The 24722-nt window shown below is 42.4% G+C and overlaps 1 protein-coding gene across 9 annotated transcripts in view; it reads right to left on the minus strand.

Moving 5' to 3' along the window:
• GRIP1 (glutamate receptor interacting protein 1) overlaps nucleotides 1-24722 on the minus strand; it is a 289631-nt gene that overhangs the window by 64654 nt on the left and 200255 nt on the right. For all 9 annotated transcript variants that reach the window (XM_056846362.1, XM_056846357.1, XM_056846359.1 and 6 more), the window contains one exon: nucleotides 17106-17251. In XM_056846362.1, the coding sequence (XP_056702340.1) occupies nucleotides 17106-17251 (146 nt within the window). The remainder of the gene's footprint in view (nucleotides 1-17105; nucleotides 17252-24722) is intronic.

A 24722-nucleotide genomic window follows, 5' to 3' on the forward strand; every position in this document is an offset into this window, starting at 1 on the left:
TACACAGTATTTACCTATGTGTTCATTCACAAGTACAGAACAATGGACCCCTCCCCCCCCCACTAGGGACTTAGGATTCTTATCTCACTACAGGTGCTAATTTTCTGCCCCCAAGCATTTCCTCTGTGCTCTAACCAAGCTGATTACAATATACATTGTACCTCTCCATCCTGAGTTCCTTCTTTGCAACACCCCTCCCACCTTCTGACTGGGATATAAGGACTCCATTCCTACTTGTTTCTTCCATGGTACAGGTGGTTTGGGAAAGAGCCACATCACCACATATGGTTCTTTTTTTCATAGTTTCTGACAAAATGTTGATAGTATTTGGGTGGCCTGTTAAATGTCATTACAGTATTATCCCAACTTGACTATAAAGCCTAGCCTCAAGAGGTTCTGAACCAAGGTACAGTGTGTGTGTCTAAAGTGCCCATCAAGTCGCAGCCGACTTTCGGCGACCCCTTTTGGGGTTTTCATGGCAAGAGACTAACAGAGGTGGTTTGCCAGTGCCTTCCTCTGCACAGCAACCCTGGTATTCCTTGGTGGTCTCCCATCCAAATACTAACCAGGGCTGACCCTGCTTAGCTTCTGAGATCTGACTGGATCAGTCTAGCCTGGGCCATCCAGGTCAGGGCTTGGTACTAAACTAAAAACTAAGACACAGCTCTGGTGTGCCCATACTAGAATAAAATTAGCCTAACCTGAGCCATTTCTTACAAGGAACTGGAGTTTCTTTGTCCTCTGTTGTTAAAAGTTACAAGCAATTTAAAAATATTGAACTGTTGACGAACTTGAAGAGACTGAGCTTTTTCATCACTGATGGAACAAACAGGCAAAGCAGAGAGACAGTGTAATTTGTGCCTTCTAGATAAATACAGCTGGAATGTCAGATTTTATGTGCTGGCCTTGAAAGCATACCTTTAAGTGCATACCACACTAAATAATATAAAGGACCTCAAGTGCTCATAAACTAAATTCCATTGCTAGGATAACTAGTTTTTGTTTAACAGAAACAACCACAACTACAGAAAGGATGGAGGAGAAAGAGGGCAGGAAGATGTCCCTCATGCAAGAAGTATCAGAGCAGACAAATCCTATTACCCTTTCTTATCTGTTCTGTTTAGAAATGCCATAAAGAGTGATCAAGTTAAATTTAGAGTCGCTGTCAGCACAGCCAATGTAGCAGCTTCTGAAGAATACACTAGGGTACATCTACGTACCTAGGTAAAGGTCCCCTGTGCAAACACCGGGTCATTCCTGACCCATGGGTGATGTCACATGTCGATGTTTACTAGGCAGGCTTTGTTTGTGGGGTGGTTTGCCAGTGCCTTCCCCAGTCAGCTTCCCTTTACCCCCAGCAAGCTGGGTACTCATTTTACCGACCTCGGAAGAATGGAAGGCTGAGTCAACCTTGAGCTGGCTACCTGAAACCAACTTCCCTTGGGATCGAACTCAGGTAGTGAGCAGAGCTTGGACTGCAGTACTGCAGCTTACCACTCTGTGCCACGGGGCTCTTCATCTACGTACCTACTAGATCTGAATTTTAAAAGGGCATATGCAAAAATATCATATCATATATTGACCATGCAGTTGTAAGTGGACAGAGCAATGTTCTTTTTCCCCTTGCCGAAAAACAACCATCACATACAACCCTTTGTATGAACAGTAATGGAATGTCATGGCTCTGGCCAAGAAATAGATGAGACCAATTGCTGGACTTGACCAAAAAGGACATAGAGGATGTTGTGGCACACACAGAACAACCCTAACCTCTCAGGGAAGCATGCCAAAAAGGGAATTTAGAGATCCAGAATAGAATAGCCTTGAAGGTCACCAAAAAGAATACAAAGTGGTAACAATTACATAGCCTTGTGCAGATTAGAAGCCATCTAAACTATGATCAGTAGATACAATTTGTTTAGGCCCAAGTGCAGAAGCATCTGAGAATTGTAAGAATGTCTGCAGAAGTGAAGATATGGTTCAAGGATGGGAGTATTGGTTGAGGGCCAAAGGTTATTCATATGTATGAGAAACCTGTAATATTATTTTTAAATAGATTTTGTTGAGATAAAAAGTAGCAAGAATTAACTAACATTTTGTATATATTCTAAGAAGCTATTTTAAGTAAAGAGAACTTTGCATGGTGTTTGAAGTTATAAGATAATGAGTTAGCCAAGGATGTGTGCACTTATCAAGTGGGACAGTTAGCTATTGATAGATGATTTTAAAATCCTATAAGGTCCCTATCGGTTCATTCTGGGCATAGTACACAATTAAATACTATTAGAGAATCCCTGCTTCCATTCTAAGCTTGTTTATTAAAGGATAATTATTATGTTCTTAATGCAGGGCTTTTCTGCATTCTCATTTTCCTCGCTTGTGTGTTCCTGTTGCTTCAGAGTGGGGGTTTCTGCTCTGCATGTGTTTTGCTCCCTCTAGTGGTCAAATCAATATTATATTGCTTTAGGTAAAGGTAAAGGTCCCCTGTGCAAGCACCGGGGTCATTCCTGACCCATGGGGTGACGTCACATCCCGACGTTTCCAAGGCAGACTTTGCTTGCAGGGTGGTTTGCCAGTGCCTTCCCCAGTCATCTTCCCTTTACCCCCAGCAAGCTGGGTAGTCATTTCACCAACATTGGAAGGATGGAAGGCTGAGTCAACCTTGAGCCGGCTACCTGAAACCAACTTCCGTCGAGATCGAACTCAGGTTGTGAGCATAGCTTTTGACTGCAGTACTGCAGCTTAACACTCTGTGCCATGGGGTTCCTTATATATTGCTTTATGTCCAGCATATCTCCCTGCAGATTTAAACCGCAAGATTTTATGCCTTACAAAAATTGATGTGATATTGAATCAACCACTAGAGGGGCAAAACACATGTGGAACAGAACCCCCTCGGAAGCAACAGAAATACACAAGTGAGGAAAATGAGAATGCAGAAAAGCTGTATGTTAAGAATAATGCTTTAAAAAACAAGCTTAGAATGGAAGCAGGGATTCTCTAATAGTGTTTACTTGTGTACTATACCCAGAATGAACCTATAGCATTATTGAGGTGTACCTCTGGCCAGGAAGGTATAGGAAAGCTAATTAGATGCCTAGGTTTTTTTAAGTGCATGCCCAGAGTAATCCAGAACAGAACATTCATTTGCCTTAGTGGTCACAAATGTGGAACAGAAGTTAGAACTCTTTCTCTCCCTTTCCCTTCTTTCTGATTCTTTAATTACATTTTAAATACTGTTTAGGCAGTGGGTTGTTGTTGTTATTATTATTATTATGTTGGTAATCGAAATTCTACTCTATGATTGTAGGCATTAAGCTTCAAGTTAAATGACAAATGACAAACTTTTTAGAAAATATGTCAACAAAATAAATCCAAATAATTCTCATCCACCTCCAGTACATAATCAACTTGCCTCTCCTTTTGTGCTGGGCAAAGATACAAGGGTAAATCGAAATAGATTTCTTACCGATTTAATTACTTAAGATTTATTGTGACATCAAGTTTTTGTGAACTAGAGCCCACGTCATCAGATGTAAGAACTGTATTTGTACACATATGTATGTGTGTACAAATACAGAATTACAAAAATTAGAAACATGGCTACAGAGGGTAATATTGAGACACAGGATATGCAAACATAATAGATGTGGAGGGCATTTTTGGCAGAAACATCTTGTTGAAACAAGAGAAGAAAGCTGCTCCTGTTTCTTTTACATAATCATGAAAGCGTATATAGATACTAGGGGCCTGCCCCTGATCGCTGCGCTTGCAATATTTAATAGTAGTTTGAATACTTAATGAGCTTTTCTTCCTCCTGCCCAAAGAGTTGCAGCAGTACCTGATGAAGCAACAGCTAAAGCAATCATCTTTTTTATGTGTGAACTGTAAGCAAAATTATACTAACAACAAATGTTATACCCTTCCTTTCTCCCTAATGGGAGACACAAAGCAGCTTCCATTGTTCCCCTGTCCTTCATTTTACTCTCACAACAACCTTGTGAGGTGAGTCTGGCTGAATGGGTGTGACTGGACCAAGGTCCCACAGCAACCTTCCATGGCAGATTGGGGGTTCAAGTATTAGAGACACATAAGAACATAAGAAAGGCCCTGCTGGGTCAGACCAAGGCCCATCAAGTCCAGCAATCTGTTCACACAGTAACAATCCAGGTGCCTCTAGGAAACCACAGACAAGACGACTGCAGCAGCACCATCCTGCCTGTGTTCCACAGCACCTAATATAATAGGCATGCTCCTCTGATACAAGAGAGAATAGGTATGCAGCATAACTAGTATCCATTTTAACTAATAGCCATGAATACCCCTTTCCTCCATGAATATGTCCACTCCCCTCCTAAAGCCTTCCAAGTTGGCAGCCATCACCACATCCTGGGGCAGGGAGTTCCACAATTTAACTATGCGTTGTGTGAAAAAATACTTCCTTTTATCTGTTTTGAATCCCTCACCCTCCAGCTTCAACAGATGATCTCGCGTTCTAGTATTATGGGAGAGGGACCAAACCAAGCATAATTTTATAGACCTCTATCATGTCTCCCCTTAGCCGCCTTCTTTCCAAGCTAAACAGCCCTAAGCATCTTAACCGCTCCCCATAGGACAATTGCTCTAGTATCCTAATCATTTTGGTTGCTCTTTTCTGCACCTTCTCAAGCTCTGTAATATCCTTTTTTAGGTGTGGTGACCAGAACTGTACATAGTATTCCAAGTGTGGTCTCACCATAGATTTGTACAATATAAGGTACATTACAATGGCAAAAAACTTTGGCATAATTTATACAAGTCATATAGGTTTAGGTAACGACCACATTTTTATAATATTCAATGTGAAAATAAAAGCTTTGTAAAAACAAATGAAGAAAGAAAAATATATATCCATATCCATGAGAGTATTAATTTCTTACAGCTTGGTAAAGCAGCATCCAAGGTCACCAAAATCTATAGGGGAAGGTAACAGTACAATGTTTAAAATCAATTACAATAAAACAAGTGGTATTTTAGCAGCACACTAATAGGAAGGGAGAGAGAATAGGTTTGTGATCCATGTTCTCACAGAAGTAAAACCTACAAGCATTTCAATTAGGAACTCAAGACACATGACCTGAATATGCAGCACCATGTTGGCTTCAAGCCCAGTAAGGGATTTTAAAGCAAGATGTGAGTTCTCCATGCTCTTGTAAACCTTTGATTTCATTCAAGGTGGTTGTGCAAGGGAACTTCCTGCTGGCTTTGTCTTAAGGACTCCATCTCTAATTTATGTATGAATAATCCCTTGCTGGAGGATGAAAGCTTTGGTTTTGCATTCAATTCAGGGCCATGATCATGCTGCTGTTGTTACTCTTTTTAGTCATGATTTTTATCTGCTTTTACTATTTTGTGCTGCTTATTTAGTTTAATTTTATTGGGCTGGATGCAGCCACATTTTTCATTCAATCTCACAATTCCCCTCCTTACTAAAGTCCCTCACCAACATGGCTTTTGTCCATTCATGCCTCGTGATCCTTGACACGTGATCCTTTTGTAGCGGTCAAAGGAGATCCTCCTTCATGTTTAGGGTTGCCAGCTCTGGGTTGGGAAATACCTGGAGATTTTGAGGGTGGAGCCTGAGGAGGGCAGGGTTTGGGGAGGGAAGGAACTTCAATGCCATAGAGTCCAATTGCCAAAGCCGCAAATTTCTCCAGGGCAACTGATCTCTATTGGCTGGAAATCAGTCGTAATAGCAGGAGATCTCCAGCTAGTACCTGGAGGTTGACAACTCTATTCATGTTTCACCAGAAGGAAAACTGGTTGGATCCAACCTATTGTATATAATTTTGTTGTGACCTGTTTAGAACAATGAAAATGGAAAAAAATAGTGTGTAAATATTATAATAAATAAATACTATCAGTCAACATGTAGAGCTGACTCCGTTTGAAAGTCTAAAGCTGAAAGAACAAAAAAACAGGCCCTTATTAGAAGAATCAGTTTCTGTGTTGTGGAATCCACTTGCTGTTTGCTGCTACCACAGACCATTACTCTCTAATGACTCCACTGGTCCTCCAGGAGTGAGACGCACAAGTGTCTCTGGGATTAATAGGAGCCAGTGATGGCCATGAACCCCCTGACTGGAGCAGGGGATAATGGATGAGGACTTGCTAACCAAAATGACTGGGATGAGGGGCAGCCATTCAGCACAAACAGCCCCTCCCAAGGGTTTGCATTTGATGGTGCCCGACTCCGACCAGAGCTACCAGTTAGCTGTCCCCATGCAGAGCTCAAACGGAGGAGCTAGGGCAAGCCATGCCTATTTATTTGGTAGGCACCATTCCTTTTTCTGCACCTGTCCTTGTCTATATGGTTGGTGTTTAACACCAGGGATGCTGGGAGAATTTGTCCTGACATATGCTAATTCCTGGTTGTTGCGGTGTATGGTTACAGGACTGCTTCCACATACAGGGTTCCTTACAGATTTGGTCTCTTTTTGTTCGCAGCTGATCACTCTGTTGCTGCCAAAATGTGAGCATTCCATTCTTGTCAGCGTTCCTCTTGGTGGGATCCAAACCCATGGCTCCTGATATTGGGAAGTTGTCATACTTGTTGTTTGTGAATGTGTGGTTATGTGTTCCACTGTTGCTTCCCTGGTCTCTGCAACTCCCCGGTCTGGCAAAAGGTTGGTCTTTCTGAGCCCCCCACCTTAGTATTTGAACCATTGTGCAGGAAGGGTCTTGGGGTTCTACTGAGATTGCACCTGCCAACTGGGCTGCAGAGGGGTGATATGGCCATGTTTTCTTCCCTGCAAGGGCATTTGACAAAAGGGAATGTTGTTCAAGATGTGAACTCAAAACCACTTCCTCAGGGCTCCCTGGCATATGTTAGTTCTAGAGCTTCTACTGATCACGCAACTGTCCTCTATACAATTGTGGGAGTGCTGTGCTCCCTTTCCTCCCTCACTGTATTCTGCATATGGGCAACGGTGGGATGATGTCAGGGAGTGTGGCCATGAACACATGGGGCAGATCCAGCCATCCTCCAAGGAGCCTTCCTCCAACTTAAGTACCTCTTCCTCCAACAGGAGGAAGACTTAAAACTTTGCTCAGTGAAGTGGTAGGATTAATGCAGGATCCACTCCAATGCAACTGCTTCCCTGTCTGCCCATCACAGGGGAGTTATCTGTATGCCGTGCCAGGACTGGTGGGTGTTGGCAAGTTGCATTTGATATGCTTTCTGGTGCATTGTTATGCTTTCTGATCCCTACTAAGGAGTCTTTCTTTCACATATTTCCCCTCTGCTGATTGAGCCTGGGGTTCTGATTAGGGGCACTGGCACCATGCCAATGTCACTGGCATCATGGTCCTAAGTTGGGGTTGTAAATGTCTAAAGATGTCACATGTTCGCTGACTCTTCATAAGCCACTAGTTTCACAAAATCCATTCCTTTGAGGGGCACTTGACAGTAGTATAAGTGAGTTTGTATAAAAAGTTTACAATGACCAATTTCACAATTTTTTCCAGATCCAGTTGTGGTCCTGGAACCTTGCTGATTGGCAAGTCTGTATCTATCCACCATGCCTCAGTGCACAGGCTCCCGTCCTTGATCGAATGTATTGTTCTGTTTATGATAGAGAGAAGATGAAGAAAGACAGTCACTTTTTGTTCCATTAGTTGGTCATGCAAGGGATGGTTGCATAATTCAAGTCGATGTGTTTATATTGGAAATTATTTACGAGAAGCTTTTTGCCTTTCCACTTGCTGCACTGGAGAAGTGGAGGCAATCTACAGCCTTTGAGATGCCCCTGTTATGCTTATCCAGGCCAGCATCACTGTCAGCCTTAGCTTTTCAAAATGTGCATAAAACTCTTAATCCAGCTTTATGAACACACCTACGGATCTACCAGTAAAATGCAGTGCCAGAAGAATGCCTGGTGTGCTTAATTAGTTTGTCTGATTATGGTATTTCTGCTGCAGCAAATTAATGTGCTTCACGCCCTTTAAAATCTTTGGCATATTTAATTATCAGCCTACTTGGGAAATATTGTATGATTTTAGTTCAAAGTTTAAATGTACAAATTGGAAACCAGTGAGGAATTGGGCATAGGGAAATAACCCACTGAGAAATTCCTGATTCAAGAGTCCGAGGATACTAAGTTTTTGGGATCTGCAGCAGGCTAATTTGTTCCCATCTTGCTGTGTTTTTTTCTTTAAGTTCCTTTAGTGTTTTGAGGGCAAAGAACATACACAGTCCTCAACAAAATGGCTTTTAGGGGGTGGGGGCTTCTTTTTTAATTTTTACCATGTACTGTTTTCTGCATACTCCAGGAGTCCCCTGGCTACACAGAAATCCCAGCCTTGTTGGGGGTAAGACCCTTTTACTTTCTTCATTATAGGCACTTATTAGAGTGAACAAGCTGAAGCCAAACAAAGAATCCACAAGGATTTAGATATTTAATTCATATATAAAAACACCCAGCTGTCCTCCTCCAGAATTCTATAAGTACACAGGGATAGATTAATTTCCCTTCCTTTCTGTTTTATTTCCCTGCAACTGATTATCAAGGAGGGAAGGCAGCATGGTACAGCCTGATCTCGTCAGATCTCAGAAGCTAAGCAGGGTCAGTCCTGGTTAGTATTTGGATGGGAGACCACCAAGGAATACCAGGGTTGCTGTGCAGAGGAAGGCACTGGCAAACCACCTCTGTTAGTCTTTTGCCATGAAAACCCCAAAAGAGGTCGCCATAAGTCGGCTGTGACTTGACGACACTTTACACACACACACACACACACACACACACACACACAACTGATTATCAACTACTTTTAACATTCCATATCTCCTGGAATTAGGATTGCCAACCTCCAGTTACTAGCTGGAGATAGGCTATTACAACTGATCTCCAGCTGATAAAGATCAGTTCCTCTGGAGAAAATGGCCACTTTGGCAATAGGACTCTATGGCATTGAAGTCCTTCCCCTCCCCAAACCCTGCCCTCCTCAGGCTCTGCCCCCAAAACCTTCTGTTGGTGGGGAAGAGGGACCTGGCAACCCTTCCTGGAATATATTTGGTCCTTATCAGGTCATTGGGGGGCAGTGTCAGGATAGAAGTCTATTAAATAAATAAATAATATGCAGACTTCCCTTGCTTGCCTATAGATAGCCTTGTTTTGCTGCCCTTGTGACTGACTTGAGCTTCTCCTTCACTATTAGATATAGTAGTGATAATAATAATCTTCCATGTTTATTTTTTCCTTAGACTTTAGTGAAATTCAGGCCTGGTAAACAGTGTAATGAGAGAGCCAGAGTGGTGTAGTGGTTAAGAGTGGCAGATTCTAATCTGGAAAACCGGGTTCAATTCCCCACTCTTCCACATGAAGACTGCTGGGTGACCTTGGGCCAGTCATAGTTTTCTCAGAACTCTCTCAGCCCACACAGAGGCAGGCAATGGCAAACCACCTCTGAACGTCTCTTGCCTTGAAACCTCTACAGCAGGAGTGTCAAACATAAGGCCTGCGGGCTTATCCGGCCCACAAGCCAGGCAAGGCAGCTGTCCCCCCACTCTCAATCTGGGCTGGCAAGGCATGGTCCGGCCTGACCAAGTGACATTTATATCATATCCAGCCCTTGTAACATTTGAGTTTGACACCCCTGCCCTACAGGGTTGTCATAAGTCAGCTGTGACTTGACAGCACACACACACACACACACCAACACAAATAGTGTAATCTATTTTGCCCCATAATAAGTAATATATGAGTTTTTCCAACAAAGCCACTCATTTATTTAGTATCTACTAGATTTAGTAATTAAAAGACAGGAATACATTTCTTTTCAATTACTACATCTAGGAAACTCCATATAGTCTCTTTTTACCTAGCTTTTTTTTTGCTGCCTTGAACTTTGCACATTAAATGAAACAAACAACAACAACAAAGAATCTGTTTCCTTGTAATTATCAACTTCATTGAGAGAGGCATTTCTAGTCTTTAAAAAGGCTGATATACATTGCCCCATTTAAACTCTAGTTAGAGGAATGCAATAATGTCAGGAAGGAAAGCTGGTTCACCATCTGCCCTGTCAGACTTGCAGCAAGAAGTTCTGTTAATCAGGCTAAAGGTTTGCCAGCAAACTGTAAACAAAACAAACTACATATTCTGTATTTCCTCCAGGTTTACATGAAAGAAAATTAAATACCAAGAACTCTGTTCTATGGCTGCTTTAAAAAAGAGGAGCGATAACTAAACAAAGCCATGTTTTTGAGGAGAGAAGTCTCAACAATCCCGGGAATGTTCAAGATATGCATATTTTCTCTGCAATGGAAATATGGAAGCAAAGAGGGAGGAAAGAATGAGCCAGCTGCAGCAAAGGTAAGACAGGACTGGCCTTTGCCAAGTTATTCACCTTCCAGTCAGCTTTATGGCCAGTTTTATAGACATGACAAGTGGGACCTCCAAGAACTTGCAGGGAGAGGGCATCCCATCCTTTGCTTCTGCCCCTCTCCCCACCCTTCTCTGTCACTCATTCCCCCTCCCCACTCACCAGGCTGCTCCTATGCCTAGGCCTCTGCTCCTCCTTCCCCTGCCTGTCTCTAGCATGGCCAACTCCAGGGGGGCATTGATGAATCCGCCCCCTGCCCCACTCCCTGGTTACCACTTTGGCAAAGCCTTGGTCTGATCCAGCATGGGCCTTGGTCTGATCCAGCATGGTTTTCTTATGTTCTTAAGATGAGCACCCTTTGAAAGGAATCACTATTGGCTTAGCAATGTTAAGACAGGTCAGAGACAGCCCTTGCTAATGTTGAGTTATTTGTCCACAACCCATTGGCTGAAATTCACTCAGTGGGAGTGACTGGTCAGATGCTATTCCTGAATGGGGGAGTATGTAGGCACCTTCTCATTTGAATTTGGAATGGAAATGGAAAGGCTGAGTGAGTGAGCTAAAGTTTTCTACTGAAGTTAGCACTTATCAAAACTATTGCAATATAAGTATTTTTCTTAACAGTATGAATTGCTCTTCTCTCTTGTTAATTCAGATAATGAAACTGTATTTGTACTTATTTGGCAGTAATTAAATTTCATTTCACCTTTATAGCCTGTCTTTTACACAGAACAATGTTTATGCAGCTGATTTTAATGAGGCCTAAGTTTCAAAATGCTAGAGAGAAATGTTAATGAGGTCTGTTAGAGCCATCTGCAAGTGTGTAGTATATCACTGCATTCTTTCTGCATCTCTTTTGGGAAAATGATACTAAAGATTTGCAACGATAAAACAATTGCCATATTTGAATACCTATTTATGAATTAATAATTCTTTCTCTTGTTTTTTAGAACTTGGTTTATACCGTATATACTCGCGTATAAGCCGAGTTTTTCAGCCCAAAAAAAGGGCTGAAAAAGCCGAACTCGGCTTATACGCGGGTCAATAAGAAATTCCCTTTTCTGGCCTCAAATTTGGGGGGGTCGGCTTATACTCAAGGTCGGCTTATACCCGAGTATATACGGTAGATGAAAACATTTATTTATTTATTTTAGAAAGCAGACTGTCACCTAAAAACAACATACCAGAGGACCATGAGAGAGCTAAATTGTTTCTCTCATAGGTTTTAAGTTTTAATAAATAAAGGCCAAATTACACGATACAATGGAGAATCTGTAAAGCTATCTCCTGTGGTTTTATTTCAGTGTAATGCAGCCATAGCAGGGTACGGTAGCAGTGAAATGTGTCAGAGAAGAAGTACCTTTCACTTACATTTTTCCCCTCTTTTAAATCAACCTTAAAGCTGTGACTAGTCCCATGGGGGAACAAATGCATGTTACTTCTATGATGCCTTTGTGTTTTCCTTCCTTAGAGCAAATAGTAGCCAGGGATGTGTCTGGAGGAATTTTTTTTTAAATATTTTTTTTTAATTTTCTACACTTAACATATCAACATAAAGACAATGTCCAATACTACTACTAATAATAATAAAAAACAACAAGTAATTAACAATATAATGACTTCCCCCTCTCCCACTTCTGTCTAGAAATAAATTGTATAAACTTTTGATAAAGGAGCTTATCCCAATATTTTTTTATAATTAACCTATTCTTATCATATCTAACATTATTAAATCTATACCTAATATAAGATTAATACAACGTATATTTTAACTAATATATTCTAGTCCTACTCAACATTATCAGATCAATACCTAATATAAAATTAATAAAAAGTAAAAAAATGGAATTAGATCAAAAAGTATTCTTTAAATGGTCCCATTAAGAATTAATTTTTTCCAAAAATTAAACACATAGTTTAACAGTTAACATAAACAGTAAAAATTAAAGACAGAAAGGAACCATTATTGAAGATATTTATATGTAATCAAAAAAATTTTAACTTCCCCTACACCTCCCTCCATTTCCATTAAGAATTTATTTTATGTCTTCCCTTTCTCCCTAAACTCATTTAAAACATTTTATAATTGTAGTAAATTAATAACATATATGATTTTATTTCCATTAAAGCCAATCCTTTTAACCAGTTCCTTTTAATCTTTCCCACAAGTGAAACCACGCTCTTTTAAATTTGTCCCTTAGCTCGAAATTTCCAGCATTTCCTTCTTTTTCCCATTAATAATAAGCACCGAAGAGCATCCTTGGAGGTTGTTGGTATATTTTCTTCTGCAGATAGGTGATCTTCATAGTATATCCACATTGCAGTATTTTCCATCTCAAATTCAAAGAAGAGAATCTTGACCACTCCAATTTCTCTACTCATTAAGTCCTCCAAGCAGGTATTGAAAAGTTCATCAGGCAGATTGAAGAGACAGAGGTCGAAATCACTCACTTTCAAATCCATTGTTGCCAGCTGGGTTGTTACAGTTTGTTCATTGTAGATCTCTATTTCCTCTGCACAATTCTTCTGTTCTTCATCTCTCTTGTCAGCTAGAGGGACATCTTTAGGATTTTCTATTACCTCATTCATTTTTTGAGTACTTGACTAAGAGTGTTCAGCATGGCAGTCATTTATTCCATCTGTTTTGACATCTGCTCTCTCGAGATCTTCCGGTACTTCAAAATAAATCTTGAAACGTGGCTGGAGGACCTTCCCGACCCGGAAGAGGCAGCGTGACCAAGGGGTAGGAGGGTTTTATTTCTCCTTTCCCCTCAAACGTCACAGAATCTGATTGGTAATTGCCCCGTCCTTCAGCTGTTTTGACAGCTGTTCATGATGTTTTGCAGTTGTCTCATTTTGTTTGGTAAACATATCCTGGATTTTCTTTTCCATATTTACGTCTTGCGAGAATCTTTAATTTTTTTCAAAATGTGGGTAGCTTAAAATCTTATGCTGAACCAAATTGCTTGGATATTTAAGTGCAAATCCTCCAAATCAGCTTAGAAAAGGACTTTTAAAATTCAAAGTACCATCGAGTTTCCTGGACGCTCTAGGTCGACAAGCAGACAGGAAGTAGGTAGTCGGTGAATAGGGCCGCGGACCTTCCGTCATCCCATTTCAGTAGTTTTTAGTGTCAAGCCTTTTAGTTGATACACCGAGGGGAATCCCTTCCAGTCCTGCGCACATCAGTCTCTCGAGATCTTCCGGTACTTCAAAATAAATCTTGAAACATGGCTGGAGGACCTTCCCGACCCGGAAGAGGCAGCGTGACCAAGGGGTAGGAGGGTTTTATTTCTCCTTTCCCCTCAAACGTCACAGAATCTGATTGGTAATTGCCCCGTCCTTCAAAGAACTCAGTTGTTTAGTCTACCCATACATCTACTTGATAGAGTCTTTGCCGTTTTATCTGATATCTTATCCAAATAAAAAATTTCTTGCACGATGGGGAGGGAGAGTGCGGAGTTCCCAGTTAATTCTGTCAATCGATTCAGCTTTCCTTTCCCAGTAAGATCAAAAGAATTCTTGTTACTCACTTAGATTTCAGAGGGTGAGGTTTTTTATACAGTTCATAAGTTGGTTATAGGTAATGGAGGTCCGAGCCTAATGCCAAAGAAATGCTTGCGGCGATGCTATCTCCCCTCGATGCCAACAGGACAAACATCCACACCTCCGGGGGGCTTAAAAAAGCTCCCTCGGAGAGTATGGGAGTCACACCGCTTTCTTTGGGCTGCAGAGGAATTCCTGCATCCCGGTCCACTATTTAGAACCGGGTTGGCATGCTAAAAGCACTCCAAATCAAAGCGTTTCTTGGATTCCCCTGGGAGCTTTCCCAAGGGACGTATGCTAGGACCAGCACAGTTACCAGACGTTGTGTCTGGAGGAATTTAGACTGGGAAAATGGTGTGTGGAGATGGATCAAAGTTCTCCCTGATACCACTTCTTTGACCCAGAAACCTACCAGGAGATCCTGGGGGTTCGTTGGGAGATCCTGGGAGAAGGGACAGTTGTGCTGGCATAGGTACAACATGCTGAATTAATTTTGGTTCAAAACCAGAAGTGAGGCCAACACATCGTGCTGACACTAGGACTTTCCCACTCTAGGATTTGTCTGGGGAGAAATCCTAGAGCATTTTTTGCACTGGAAATTATGTATTGCACCAATGCTGGTGAGCCCCCCCCCCCAATATTTCCTCCACAGGCCTGAGGAGCAGTGGAGGTTTCCCACTATAGCAGGAGATCTGCACCCCTAAGCCCGCACACTCAAAATGACTGCTTTGATCTTTTAGCAAAATCATGGATCTCCTGCTGACTAGTCATGTAGACTTCAGATTAATATGGTGGTTTCAGGAGGGTAGCTGTGTTGGTCTTCAGTAGAAAAACAAGCTTTGAGTCCAACAGTACCTTAAAGGCCAACAAGATTATAATTTTTTGCAAAGCAAAGCTTCCTTTGTCAGATACAAGTAGGAATGGAGATCCTTGAGCCCTGATATCCGTCAGAAAGTCATAAGGGTGTTGCAAAGAGGGGATAACCTTCTACAAGATAGTCCCAAAGGAAACGACAACAGAACACCATTGGTGGTCACATACAGCTCTCAGTTCCAACCAATTCAGTGCAACATTAACAACCCGCAACCTATGCTGGACAATTATACTCTTCTCCCACAGGCATTGGGAGATAAACCTTTCATTACCCATAGACAGACCTTTAACCTTAAATAACTTCTGACTCACAATAATGCCCTTCCTTACATGGGACTCTGGGATCAGGGCCTGCAATAATTCAGGATGTCAACCTTGTCCCCATATTCACACTAACAACACAATTATTGAACTAAACAATACCAGTCATACCATCTCAGGTTCATTCACTTGTTCATCTTCCAACATTATATATTGCATCAAGCATCACATGGGGGTAACTGAATGTGGGGGTCATGAAAAATTTGGCAACAGTAAATGGTAAAATTATATGTATACCAAAGGATTGTTTTAAAATAATTTTTTTATGATTTATTATCCGTAAATGTTTGATTTGTATACCTATATACCTATATACCTGGGGTCGTGTAAAAATTTCTCCGGCGAAAAGGGGTCATGAATGGAAAAAGTTTAAGAAGCCCTGGTCTAGACTACTGTGTTTAGCTGCTTACTGAAACTAGGATCGTACTACATAATTTTTGTATCAATTAATGTGTCATGTTAAGACTTATCTTTACTTCAGTTCTGTTTTTAGATTTCTGATTGGTTCTGCAACCTTAATCCTATTGTATTGTTTACTGAATACCCCGTCCTGTCAATTGTATTGGCTCACTCTGTGTAATCCACTTTGAGTCCAAGTGAGAAAGCGAGAATGACATAAAGTACTTATCTGTTAAGATTAAATCTGAGTTTTATATTTTCTGAAATATAAGCCATCCACTCCCTCTCAATCCATAATTATAAAATTCACTTGGCTACCTACAATGCAGCATTTGTAGTCTGAAACCTATTTGGCTAACTATAGTTTAATATTTCAAGTGTGAAAACAGGAGTTTCAGGAAGCTTATGCAGCAGTTTTCCATATAGGAACAACTTTTCCTATCTATACCATCTTACATAGTAACAGCTACTTTCCAGGACAGGATAATCACATTCAGTGTAAGATATTGCAGGGAAAAGTGCCCTGTGGGTATTATCTCACTTGCCTCATATTTTTCCTCCTCCTTATCCCTTATTGATAAGAAAATGAAGTTAATCTCCCTGTCGATGGCCTTGTGTAAGACCTACCATGAAAAATGAAAAAGCTATAAAGCCATGCTGTTTTATGCAATTTCTATAGGCTACTAAATTAAGGATAAGACTTTCATATTATTCCTTTTGAAGACAGATATAGTTGCTGTGATATTTATTTCATACGAACTATGAAAGATATATAACTTTCTCTAAATCTTCTAAAGTGTGCAGGTAAAGTATCATTTTTTTCATCGAAATTGGTTACTCAGAGAGGGGGGAAACCCCTCTTGAGACAATGGCTTGGATTCAAAGGTCTTCTTCCCAATATGGAAGGCTCTTCCCAATTTCTTTTGATTCACCCTCTAGATTCAGTGCCCTTTATCACATCCCATGGAGTTCCATCAGGTTCCTCAACTTCAGGAGGAGCTTTTCTAGAGGCTCTGGCTCTTGTCGGAAGAAGGGATAAAGAAGCCTTATTGAGAAAACAGATTATGGCTTCCTTTGATTCCAACCATTATTACCTCCTCTGTTCCAGAATGATGCCTTTTCTATACAAATTCCTATACAACTAGAACCCTCCCCCCGCTTTGCTGGATCACACAGCAATTCCAGGATTTATGCCTGTGAAACAGTTTCTGCTGTTGCTGTCACTATCTATTTGGTAAACAGACATCAAGGCTCATGTTATACCATGTAAGCATTTTTTTACTGATTTCAGAGAAAAAACTTATACACCGTTATCTGCTTTGTATAACTGAGCATCCCTTGAATCACTGAAGAAAGTTACCGCCTTGATAGGAGCTGTGGTATGCTTTCAGTCTACAAACCATGAAACAGTCAGACTCTAAATTACAATAAAATACTGCTCACCTCTCCACGAACCTAGAAAGATTAATGAGATGCTGCTGATGGGAGTATCTGTGCTACTGGAGGCATAACGGGTCATAATCATTGTTCAACTAGCCTCTAAAGGATGGACAGTAAAATGTCACAGATGGCTCCCAGAACGAAAGCTCAGCAATTCAACATACCCATTACGGAGACATCGTATTCTATCAGCAGAGTTGCTTCCTGCCCACATTGTTTGAGAATACTCATGGCTTCGTTGTGTGATGTTCCAACAAGCCGAATCCCATCAACGCTAAGCAGCCTGTCACCTGGCTTGATCGTGCCCTCTCTGAAAGAAGATGAGAAGCACAGTCATTATTAATTTTATGTGATGTGATCTGGAGATAACAAGTCACATGCAAAGTGATTCACTTATGCCCTTTCCTGCCATCCAACCTGACTCATTTTCTCTTAACATTTACTGTGACAGCAAGATAGTTCAGGGGTCACTAAAAAAGAGGGGAAAATTGCTTTAAACAGAAAACCAGTGATGAGAAAACAGCAGTGGAGTTAGCCTTTTGATTCAGCTGAGCTGAGCTGGGGACTACAGGCAGGGGTGAGTTTAAACTTTGCCTTTTTTAAAACACTGGGAAGCCTAACTAAACTGAGAATTTAATTGAGGTTTGCTGGGAGAGGGTTGTGATTGTTGTGCCAGTGGGTGATTAAGGTTGATTGCTGCCTGAAAGCTTGTTTGTTACCTTGTTAAGTGGAGATGTTGTGATTGGAGCTTGTGTGTGAGAGGTGGGGGCTGTGAGCATTTAAATTCCAAGGCTCCTGCTCGCCAGAGGTGCGAGCTTTTGCCCTGTGGCTCTTAGCCTGTGGATCATGACTGGGGATCTGTAGGGTGAGTATAAAATCTTGTTATCTTGGCAGAGTAATTCTCTCCATCCAGTTGGAGTACCGAGCCACTTGAATATCTATGTGAATTAGCAGCAGATAGCAGCAGGGCAAGGAACTTTGGCACTCAGTTCTTATTTGGTACAGGAAGAGTGCAAGAGAGTAAAGGGAAGGGTTACAACACCAAAGAATAATATAATGATTAATTAATTAATTAAATACCAGTTATGAAGGTAGAAAGCCAGCAGGGGTTGGGGGGCTATCCAGTGTGCTGCATGGAGTGTCACATGTATGATTATCTGCCTGCTAGACAGAAGTTGTGGGTGTGTGCTCGGTGCAAGGAGCTCCTGGCTCTCAGGAAGCGAGTTCACTTCCTTGAGGCCAAGGTAGCTCAACTGGAGGAGATGAGGCAAGCAGAGAGAGAGGTGACTAAGGACTCTGGGGATGAAATAGTCACATCCCAGTCCCAAGGTGATGGCAACCTGCTAGTCATGGTTGATGGAGCCCTTGGGGAAGGAGACCATCTCACTGAGGTAGGGGAATGTGGTACCTTAGAAGGGACCTTGGTGGATAAACAGATATCCTCTGGTACCAAGGATATGCCTCAGAGGGGAGGGGGGCTTCTTGTAGTGGGGGATTCAATCCTTAGGAATGTAGATAGCTGGGTTTCTGTTGGGTGCATGGACCGCATGGTGACTTGCCTGCCTGGTTGCAGACATTACCCATCATATAGGTAGTTTGGTAGATAGTGCTGGGGAAGAGCCAGCGGTTGTGGTGCATGTTGGCACCAATAACATGGGGAAATGTAGTCTGGAGGTCTTGGAATCCAAATTTAGGTTTCTAGGCAGGAGACAAAAAGCCAGGACCTCCAAGGTAGCTTTCTCAGAAATGCTACCTGTTCCATGTGCAGGACCAGCTAGGCAGGCACAGTTGGTGAGTCTCAATGCGTGGATGAGACGGCGGTGCAGGGAAGAGGGCTTTAGATTTGTAAGGAACTGGGCAACATTTTGGGACAAGCCGGGCCTATACAAAAGGGATGAGCTCCATTTGAACCAGGATGGAACAAGACTGCTGGTGTGTAATATAAAAAAGGTGGCAGAGCAGCTTTTAAACTGAACCTGGGGAGAAAGCCGACAGGAGCTGAGAAGCATCCGGTTTGGGCAAACTCAATGCATAAGGACAAAGGGAAAATTGCTTCAGATTGCCCAGATAGGAATTACTTAGACATGAAAGGGAATGGGGAAAAAATGATGGATAGCCACTTAAAGATGCCCAAAGGCACATGCCAGGCAAGTCGAAAGAGAGAAACAGTGTGGAGGTGTTTCTATGCTAATGCTAGAAGCCTCCAAGCAAAAATGGGGGAATTAGAGTGCATGGTTTTAAGAGAAAACATAGATATAGTGAGCATTACAGAAACCTGGTGGAGGGGAGAGAATCAGTGGGATACAGTCATCCCTGGTTACAAACTGTATAGAAATGACAGGGAAGGGCGTATTGGAGGGGGTGTTGCTATGTATATCAAGGAAGGCATAGTGTCTAATAAGCTAGAGACCATAAAAAGGGCAGACTCGTCCACAGAAGCCTTATGGGTGACAATTCCGGGCCCCAAAGGAGATTTAGTACTGGGGACGTTCTATAGGCCCCATGACCAAATGGCTCAGGGTGATCTTGAGATGGAGAATGAAATTAGGGAAGCATGTAAAGGTAATGAAGTAGTAATAATGGGAGACTTTAACTTCCCTCATATTGATTGGATAAATGTATGCTCCAGTCAAGCCAAAGAGATAAATTTTTTTAGACATCCTAAATGATTGTGCCCTCGAACAGTTGGTCATAGACCCAACCAGAGGGGAGGCAATCCTGGATTTAATACTCTGTGGTGCTGCCAGTGACTTAGTGCGGGATGTGGATGTAGTTGAGCCAGTTGGCAATAGTGGTCACAATGGCATCAAATTTAATTTATACGTAAGTGGGAAAGTGACTGGGAAATATCACACAATTACCTTTGACTTTAAAAGAGGAAACTTCTCTAAAATGAGAAAACTGGTAAAGAGGAAGTTGAAAGGAACAGTTAGGAGGGTTAAATCTCTTGAAAAGGCTTGGGGGTTACTCAAGTCCACATTACTAGAGGCTCAGCTAGCTTGTATATCGCAGGTCAGGAAAGGTAGTAATAAGTCCAAGAGGTCACCACCATGGCTAACGATAAGGTGAAGGAAGCAATTAGAGATAAAAAAGTCTTCCTTCAGAGACTGGAAGGTTTGCCCAAATGAGGCGAACAGAAGCAAACACAAACTTGCACAAAGGAAATGCAAGCAGATAATTAGAGATGCAAAAAAAGATTTTGAGGGGCATATTGCTAAACAGATCAAAACAAATAATAAGAAATTCTTTAGGTATATTAGGAGTAGGAAACCAGCTAGGGAAGTGGTTGGACCATTGGATGACAATGGGAGTAAAAGAACTCTAAGGGAGGATAAAGCGATTGCTGAAAAACTAAATGAATTCTTCTCATCTGTCTTCACTGTTGAAGATACAGGGCAGATTCCTTCTCCTGAACAGAGATTTTGGAGAGGGGAAAATGAGGAACTGAGGCAAATAGTGGTAATAAGACAGGAAGTCCTAGAACGTCTAGACAAACTGCAAACTAACAAGTCACAGGGACCAGACGGTATTCATCCTAGAGTTCTTCAAGAACTCAAATGGGAAATTGCTGAACTTCTAACAAAGATATGTAATATGTCCCTTCGATCAGCCTCTGTACCAGAGGACTGGAGAATGGCCAATGTAACACCCATTTATAAAAAAGGTTCCAGGGGGGACCCAGGAAATTGCAGGCCAGTTAGCTTAACGTCTGTTCCGGGTAAATTAGTGGAAAGCATTATTAAAGATAGAATTGTCAAGCATAAAGAAGGGCAAGGTCTGCTGGGCAAAACCCAACATGGCTTCTGTAAGGGTAGGTCCTGTCTCACTAACCTATTAGAGTTTTTTGAAAGCATCAGTAAGCATGTGGACAGGAATGAGCCTGTGGATATTGTGAACTTGGATTTCCAAAAAGCTTTTGACAAAGTCCCCCACCAAAGACTGCTAAGCAAACTTCATAGTCATGGGATAAGAGGCCAAGTCCTCTTATGGATTGAGAGCTGGCTGAAAAATAGGAAGCAGAGAGTAGGAATCAATGGTCAGTTCTCACAATGGCGGGATGTGAGCAGTGGGGTGCCTCAGGGATCTGTGTTTGGACCGGTGCTTTTCAATCTGTTCATCAATGACCTGGAGTTGGGGTTAAACAGTGACGTAGCCAAGTTTGCAGATGACACCAAATTATTTAGGGTGGTTAAAACAAAATCGGACTGTGAAGAGCTCCAGAAGGATCTCTGCATACTGGAAGAATGGGCATTAAAATGGCAAATGTGATTCAGTGTGAGTAAGTGTGAAGTGATGCATATTGGGGCAAAAAATCCCAACTTCACATATACACTGATGGGATCTGTGCTGGCAGCGACAGACCAAGAAAGGGATCTTGGGCTGGTAGTGGATAGCTCAATGAAGATGTCAACCCAGTGTGCGGCTGCTGTAAAAAAGGCAAATTCCATGCTGGCCATAATTAGACAAGGAATAGAGAATAAAACTGCTGATATCTGTCCTATGGGGAGCGGTTAAGACTCTTAGGGCTGTTTAGATTGGAAAGAAGGCGGCTGAGGGGAGATGATAGAAGTCTATAAAATTATGCATGGTTTGGAGAGAGTGGACAGGGAGACGTTTTTCTCCCTCTCCCATAATACTAGAACACGGGGTCATCTCATCTGCTAAAGCTGGAGGGTGAGAGATTCAAAACATAAAAGGAAGTATTTTTTCACACAACACATAGTTAAATTGTGGAACTCCCTACCCCAGGATGTGGTGATGGCTGCCAGCTTGGAGGGCCTTAAGAGGGGACATATTCATGGAGGAGAGGGGTATTCATGGCTATTAGTTAGAATGGATACTAGTCATGCTGCATACCTATTCTCTCTAGTATCAGAGGAGCATGCCTATTATTTTGGGTGTGGTGGACACCGGCAGGATGGTGGTGGTGCTGCACTCATCTTGTTTATGGCTTCCTAGAGGCACCTGGTTGGCCACTGTGTGAACAGACTGCTGGACTTGATGGGCCTTGGTCTGATCCAGCAGGGCCTTTCTTATGTTCTTATGTTAAGTAATGTGGATCATTGTTATGTATTATTTTAATTACAACATAAGGTCCCCCTCTTATGTCCAGTTTTCTCAACCACACATGGGTATATTTCAGTATGAACTCTGCAATAATCCTGAAAGCCCATGGGAAGTAAGTATTTTGAGACACAATAAAGATATAATAGCATGTGTAAACATACCCCAAATATCAACTTATTCAATATGAGAATTGTATACACTCACTTGCTCACTTGACCATTATATGCCACTCCATGTAGCCTAAATAGTTCAGTGACAGGGCAAGTATTTTGCATGCACTGAACCCCGGACCCAACCCTTATTGTGTCTATTTTAAAAAGATCCAGGAGAGCAGGGCTAAGAGAAGGCTTCTCCCTTGAGACTTTGGAGAGCCACATGAAGGTTTTGCTCTGTGTCCCCACCCAAACTGCAGTGGGTTTAAAAGGGCTTTTGCAGTACAACATTGCCATGCAGTCTTCCACGTTCCTGTTTTCCCTCCATTTCCCCCCAATGCTGATTTGATAAGATCTTTTAAAATCTGTATGGATGGGAAGGTGTTAGGGTTGCCAGCTTCCAGATGGGACTGGAGTTGAATTATAACTGGTCTCCAGTTGGCACCTCCCCTGCCACATCCAGCACCATTTCCTCTCACGGTGTCATGAGTCAGCCTGCAGAGAGTCAGCCTGCAGAGACCTCCTGTGACGAAGAGGAAGTAGAGGCCAGAATAGAGGATCAGCCAAAGTCAGGAGATGACTCACCATGCCTGCAGCCTGCCAGCTCAAGGACTCCAGTTGGACCTGACACCTTGCAACATGCAGTGTCTCCAGAGGCCTCGCCAAGGCCACTGGAGCAGAAAAGAAAGGTTCGTCTGGCAATGCAGCAGAGACGGCAGAGTGCTAGACTGAAGGCTTTACACAGGAACCTCCCCAGTAGCAGTGATGAGGAAGAGCAGGGCTGAAGCACCACCTGTGAACTCAGCCTCATCAGCATCAGCTGGCTCTGCTACAGCAGCAGGGGAAGGGATTTAAGCCATCAGTTAGGCTTGGCTGTTGTGCAAGCAACTTGTCACCAACCTCCTGGTGTACCAGCCTTGTTTCCCTGCTATCCTTTGGATTCCTGGTATCCTGACTTCTTGGACTGGCTCTGACTAACACCTTGGACTGCCCTTGCCTGTATTGATATCTCGGACTCTGCCTTCACTGTGAATGACCTTGGACTGTTCCCCAGACTACGCTTACAGCTTACAGCCCTCGCTCCTCGCCTGCACCACAACACACGGTCACCATTCCCCTTCTTTTCCAATAGACAGTTGTGCCTGAAATCCTTATCCTAGACGCTGAACAGTGTAGAAGGGCTGCATGGTAAACTGCACCACAGACTGTTGGTCAATATTAAGACATAAATCGTACACAGTGTGACTAAGCTTGACTAACTGCTATAACCAGGTGTGAAGCCAGACTGAAATGGTTGAAGTGAAGAAGTGGCATTCACATGATGTGACTGAAGTTGCCTTGCCACCACTCTCTATCCAACTTGCCCCCAAAGCATATGATCAGGAACAGGGCTGGCATTCGGCAGACCATCCTCAGGTATGGAGGGCTTCTTTAGCAACAGCTTTACCACCGTCTCTTTCAAAACTTTTTGAAAATTTTCCTCAACCAAGGAAGTGTTAATAATCTTAACCAGTGAAACTCAAAGCCAGGCAAGACTTTATGAGCCAGGAGAGTCAAGCTTTATGGTACCCCGTCCACACCATTCAGGAAGAGCAATCGAAAATGATTCAAAAACTGGGACAGGGCACAGTTCTGATACTTTTGCCAATAAATCTAAACTTAACCGGTCATCTAATTCAGCCCACAAGAAAGTGACTTTATCAGCAAAGACTCTAGCAAATGGGTCACTGCGGGTAAATGTACATTTTTCAAGGCCCCCATTGAAGCGACCAGTGAGAGGGTGGAAGTGGGGCAGTGGTCCAGACTCCGCCTTATAGCCTCACCTCCTGTAACTTTCCCTTTATTGGTGCTTACTGATTTCATGCCATTCACATACACACATGCAGCTTCTGCACAGAAGCAGAAGACTTCATTTTATATCTCAGGATTAAGAGCAAGAAAGTACATTTATTTGGATCTACTTATATTTTTAAATATTTGCCCTGATCTACAGTACAGCGGTGATCTACACATGAAAAACGTGTGTGTTTTTCAATAAAACCTATGTGGAAGTTAAAATTTATCCAAAGAAAGAGTGAAGGAAATCAATAGAGAACACTTCTTCTAAGAATGAAAAGGAAAAAAATCACCTTGAAATGTGAGAGAAAAGCATTTTGAAATTAAACCATATGAAGTTTACAAGATTAGAAACTAACCTTGCATCCTGCAAAGTACCCTATACTCCCCTTGAAGCATTTTTTGGGGGGAGGGGAGACACAGGCAGAGCAATATGGAGTGTGTCTGTGGTGGCCGGCTGCAGCATAACTATGGCACCGCTAGTCCACTCCCTGTCGGGTTTTGTTACGTGGCAGCTGGCAGGGGAAAAAAATTATTTGGCTTTCAGTGGCCGCAACCACATCAGCATGCCTAACTACCATGGCGCTGCATTCCTTGGAGGTGTTGTGGGGAGTCGGTGGGGCTGTGACGGACAAGGCAGTCAGAACCAATTGGGAGTTGAGAGGCACGAGGCTGAGCCAAGGGCCCATCACAGTCCAGGGGTGGAAAGGGGTGGGACCAGGGACA

Source organism: Euleptes europaea, chromosome 3, assembly GCF_029931775.1.
Source record: "Euleptes europaea isolate rEulEur1 chromosome 3, rEulEur1.hap1, whole genome shotgun sequence".
NCBI classification, from domain to species: Eukaryota; Metazoa; Chordata; class Lepidosauria; order Squamata; family Sphaerodactylidae; genus Euleptes; species Euleptes europaea.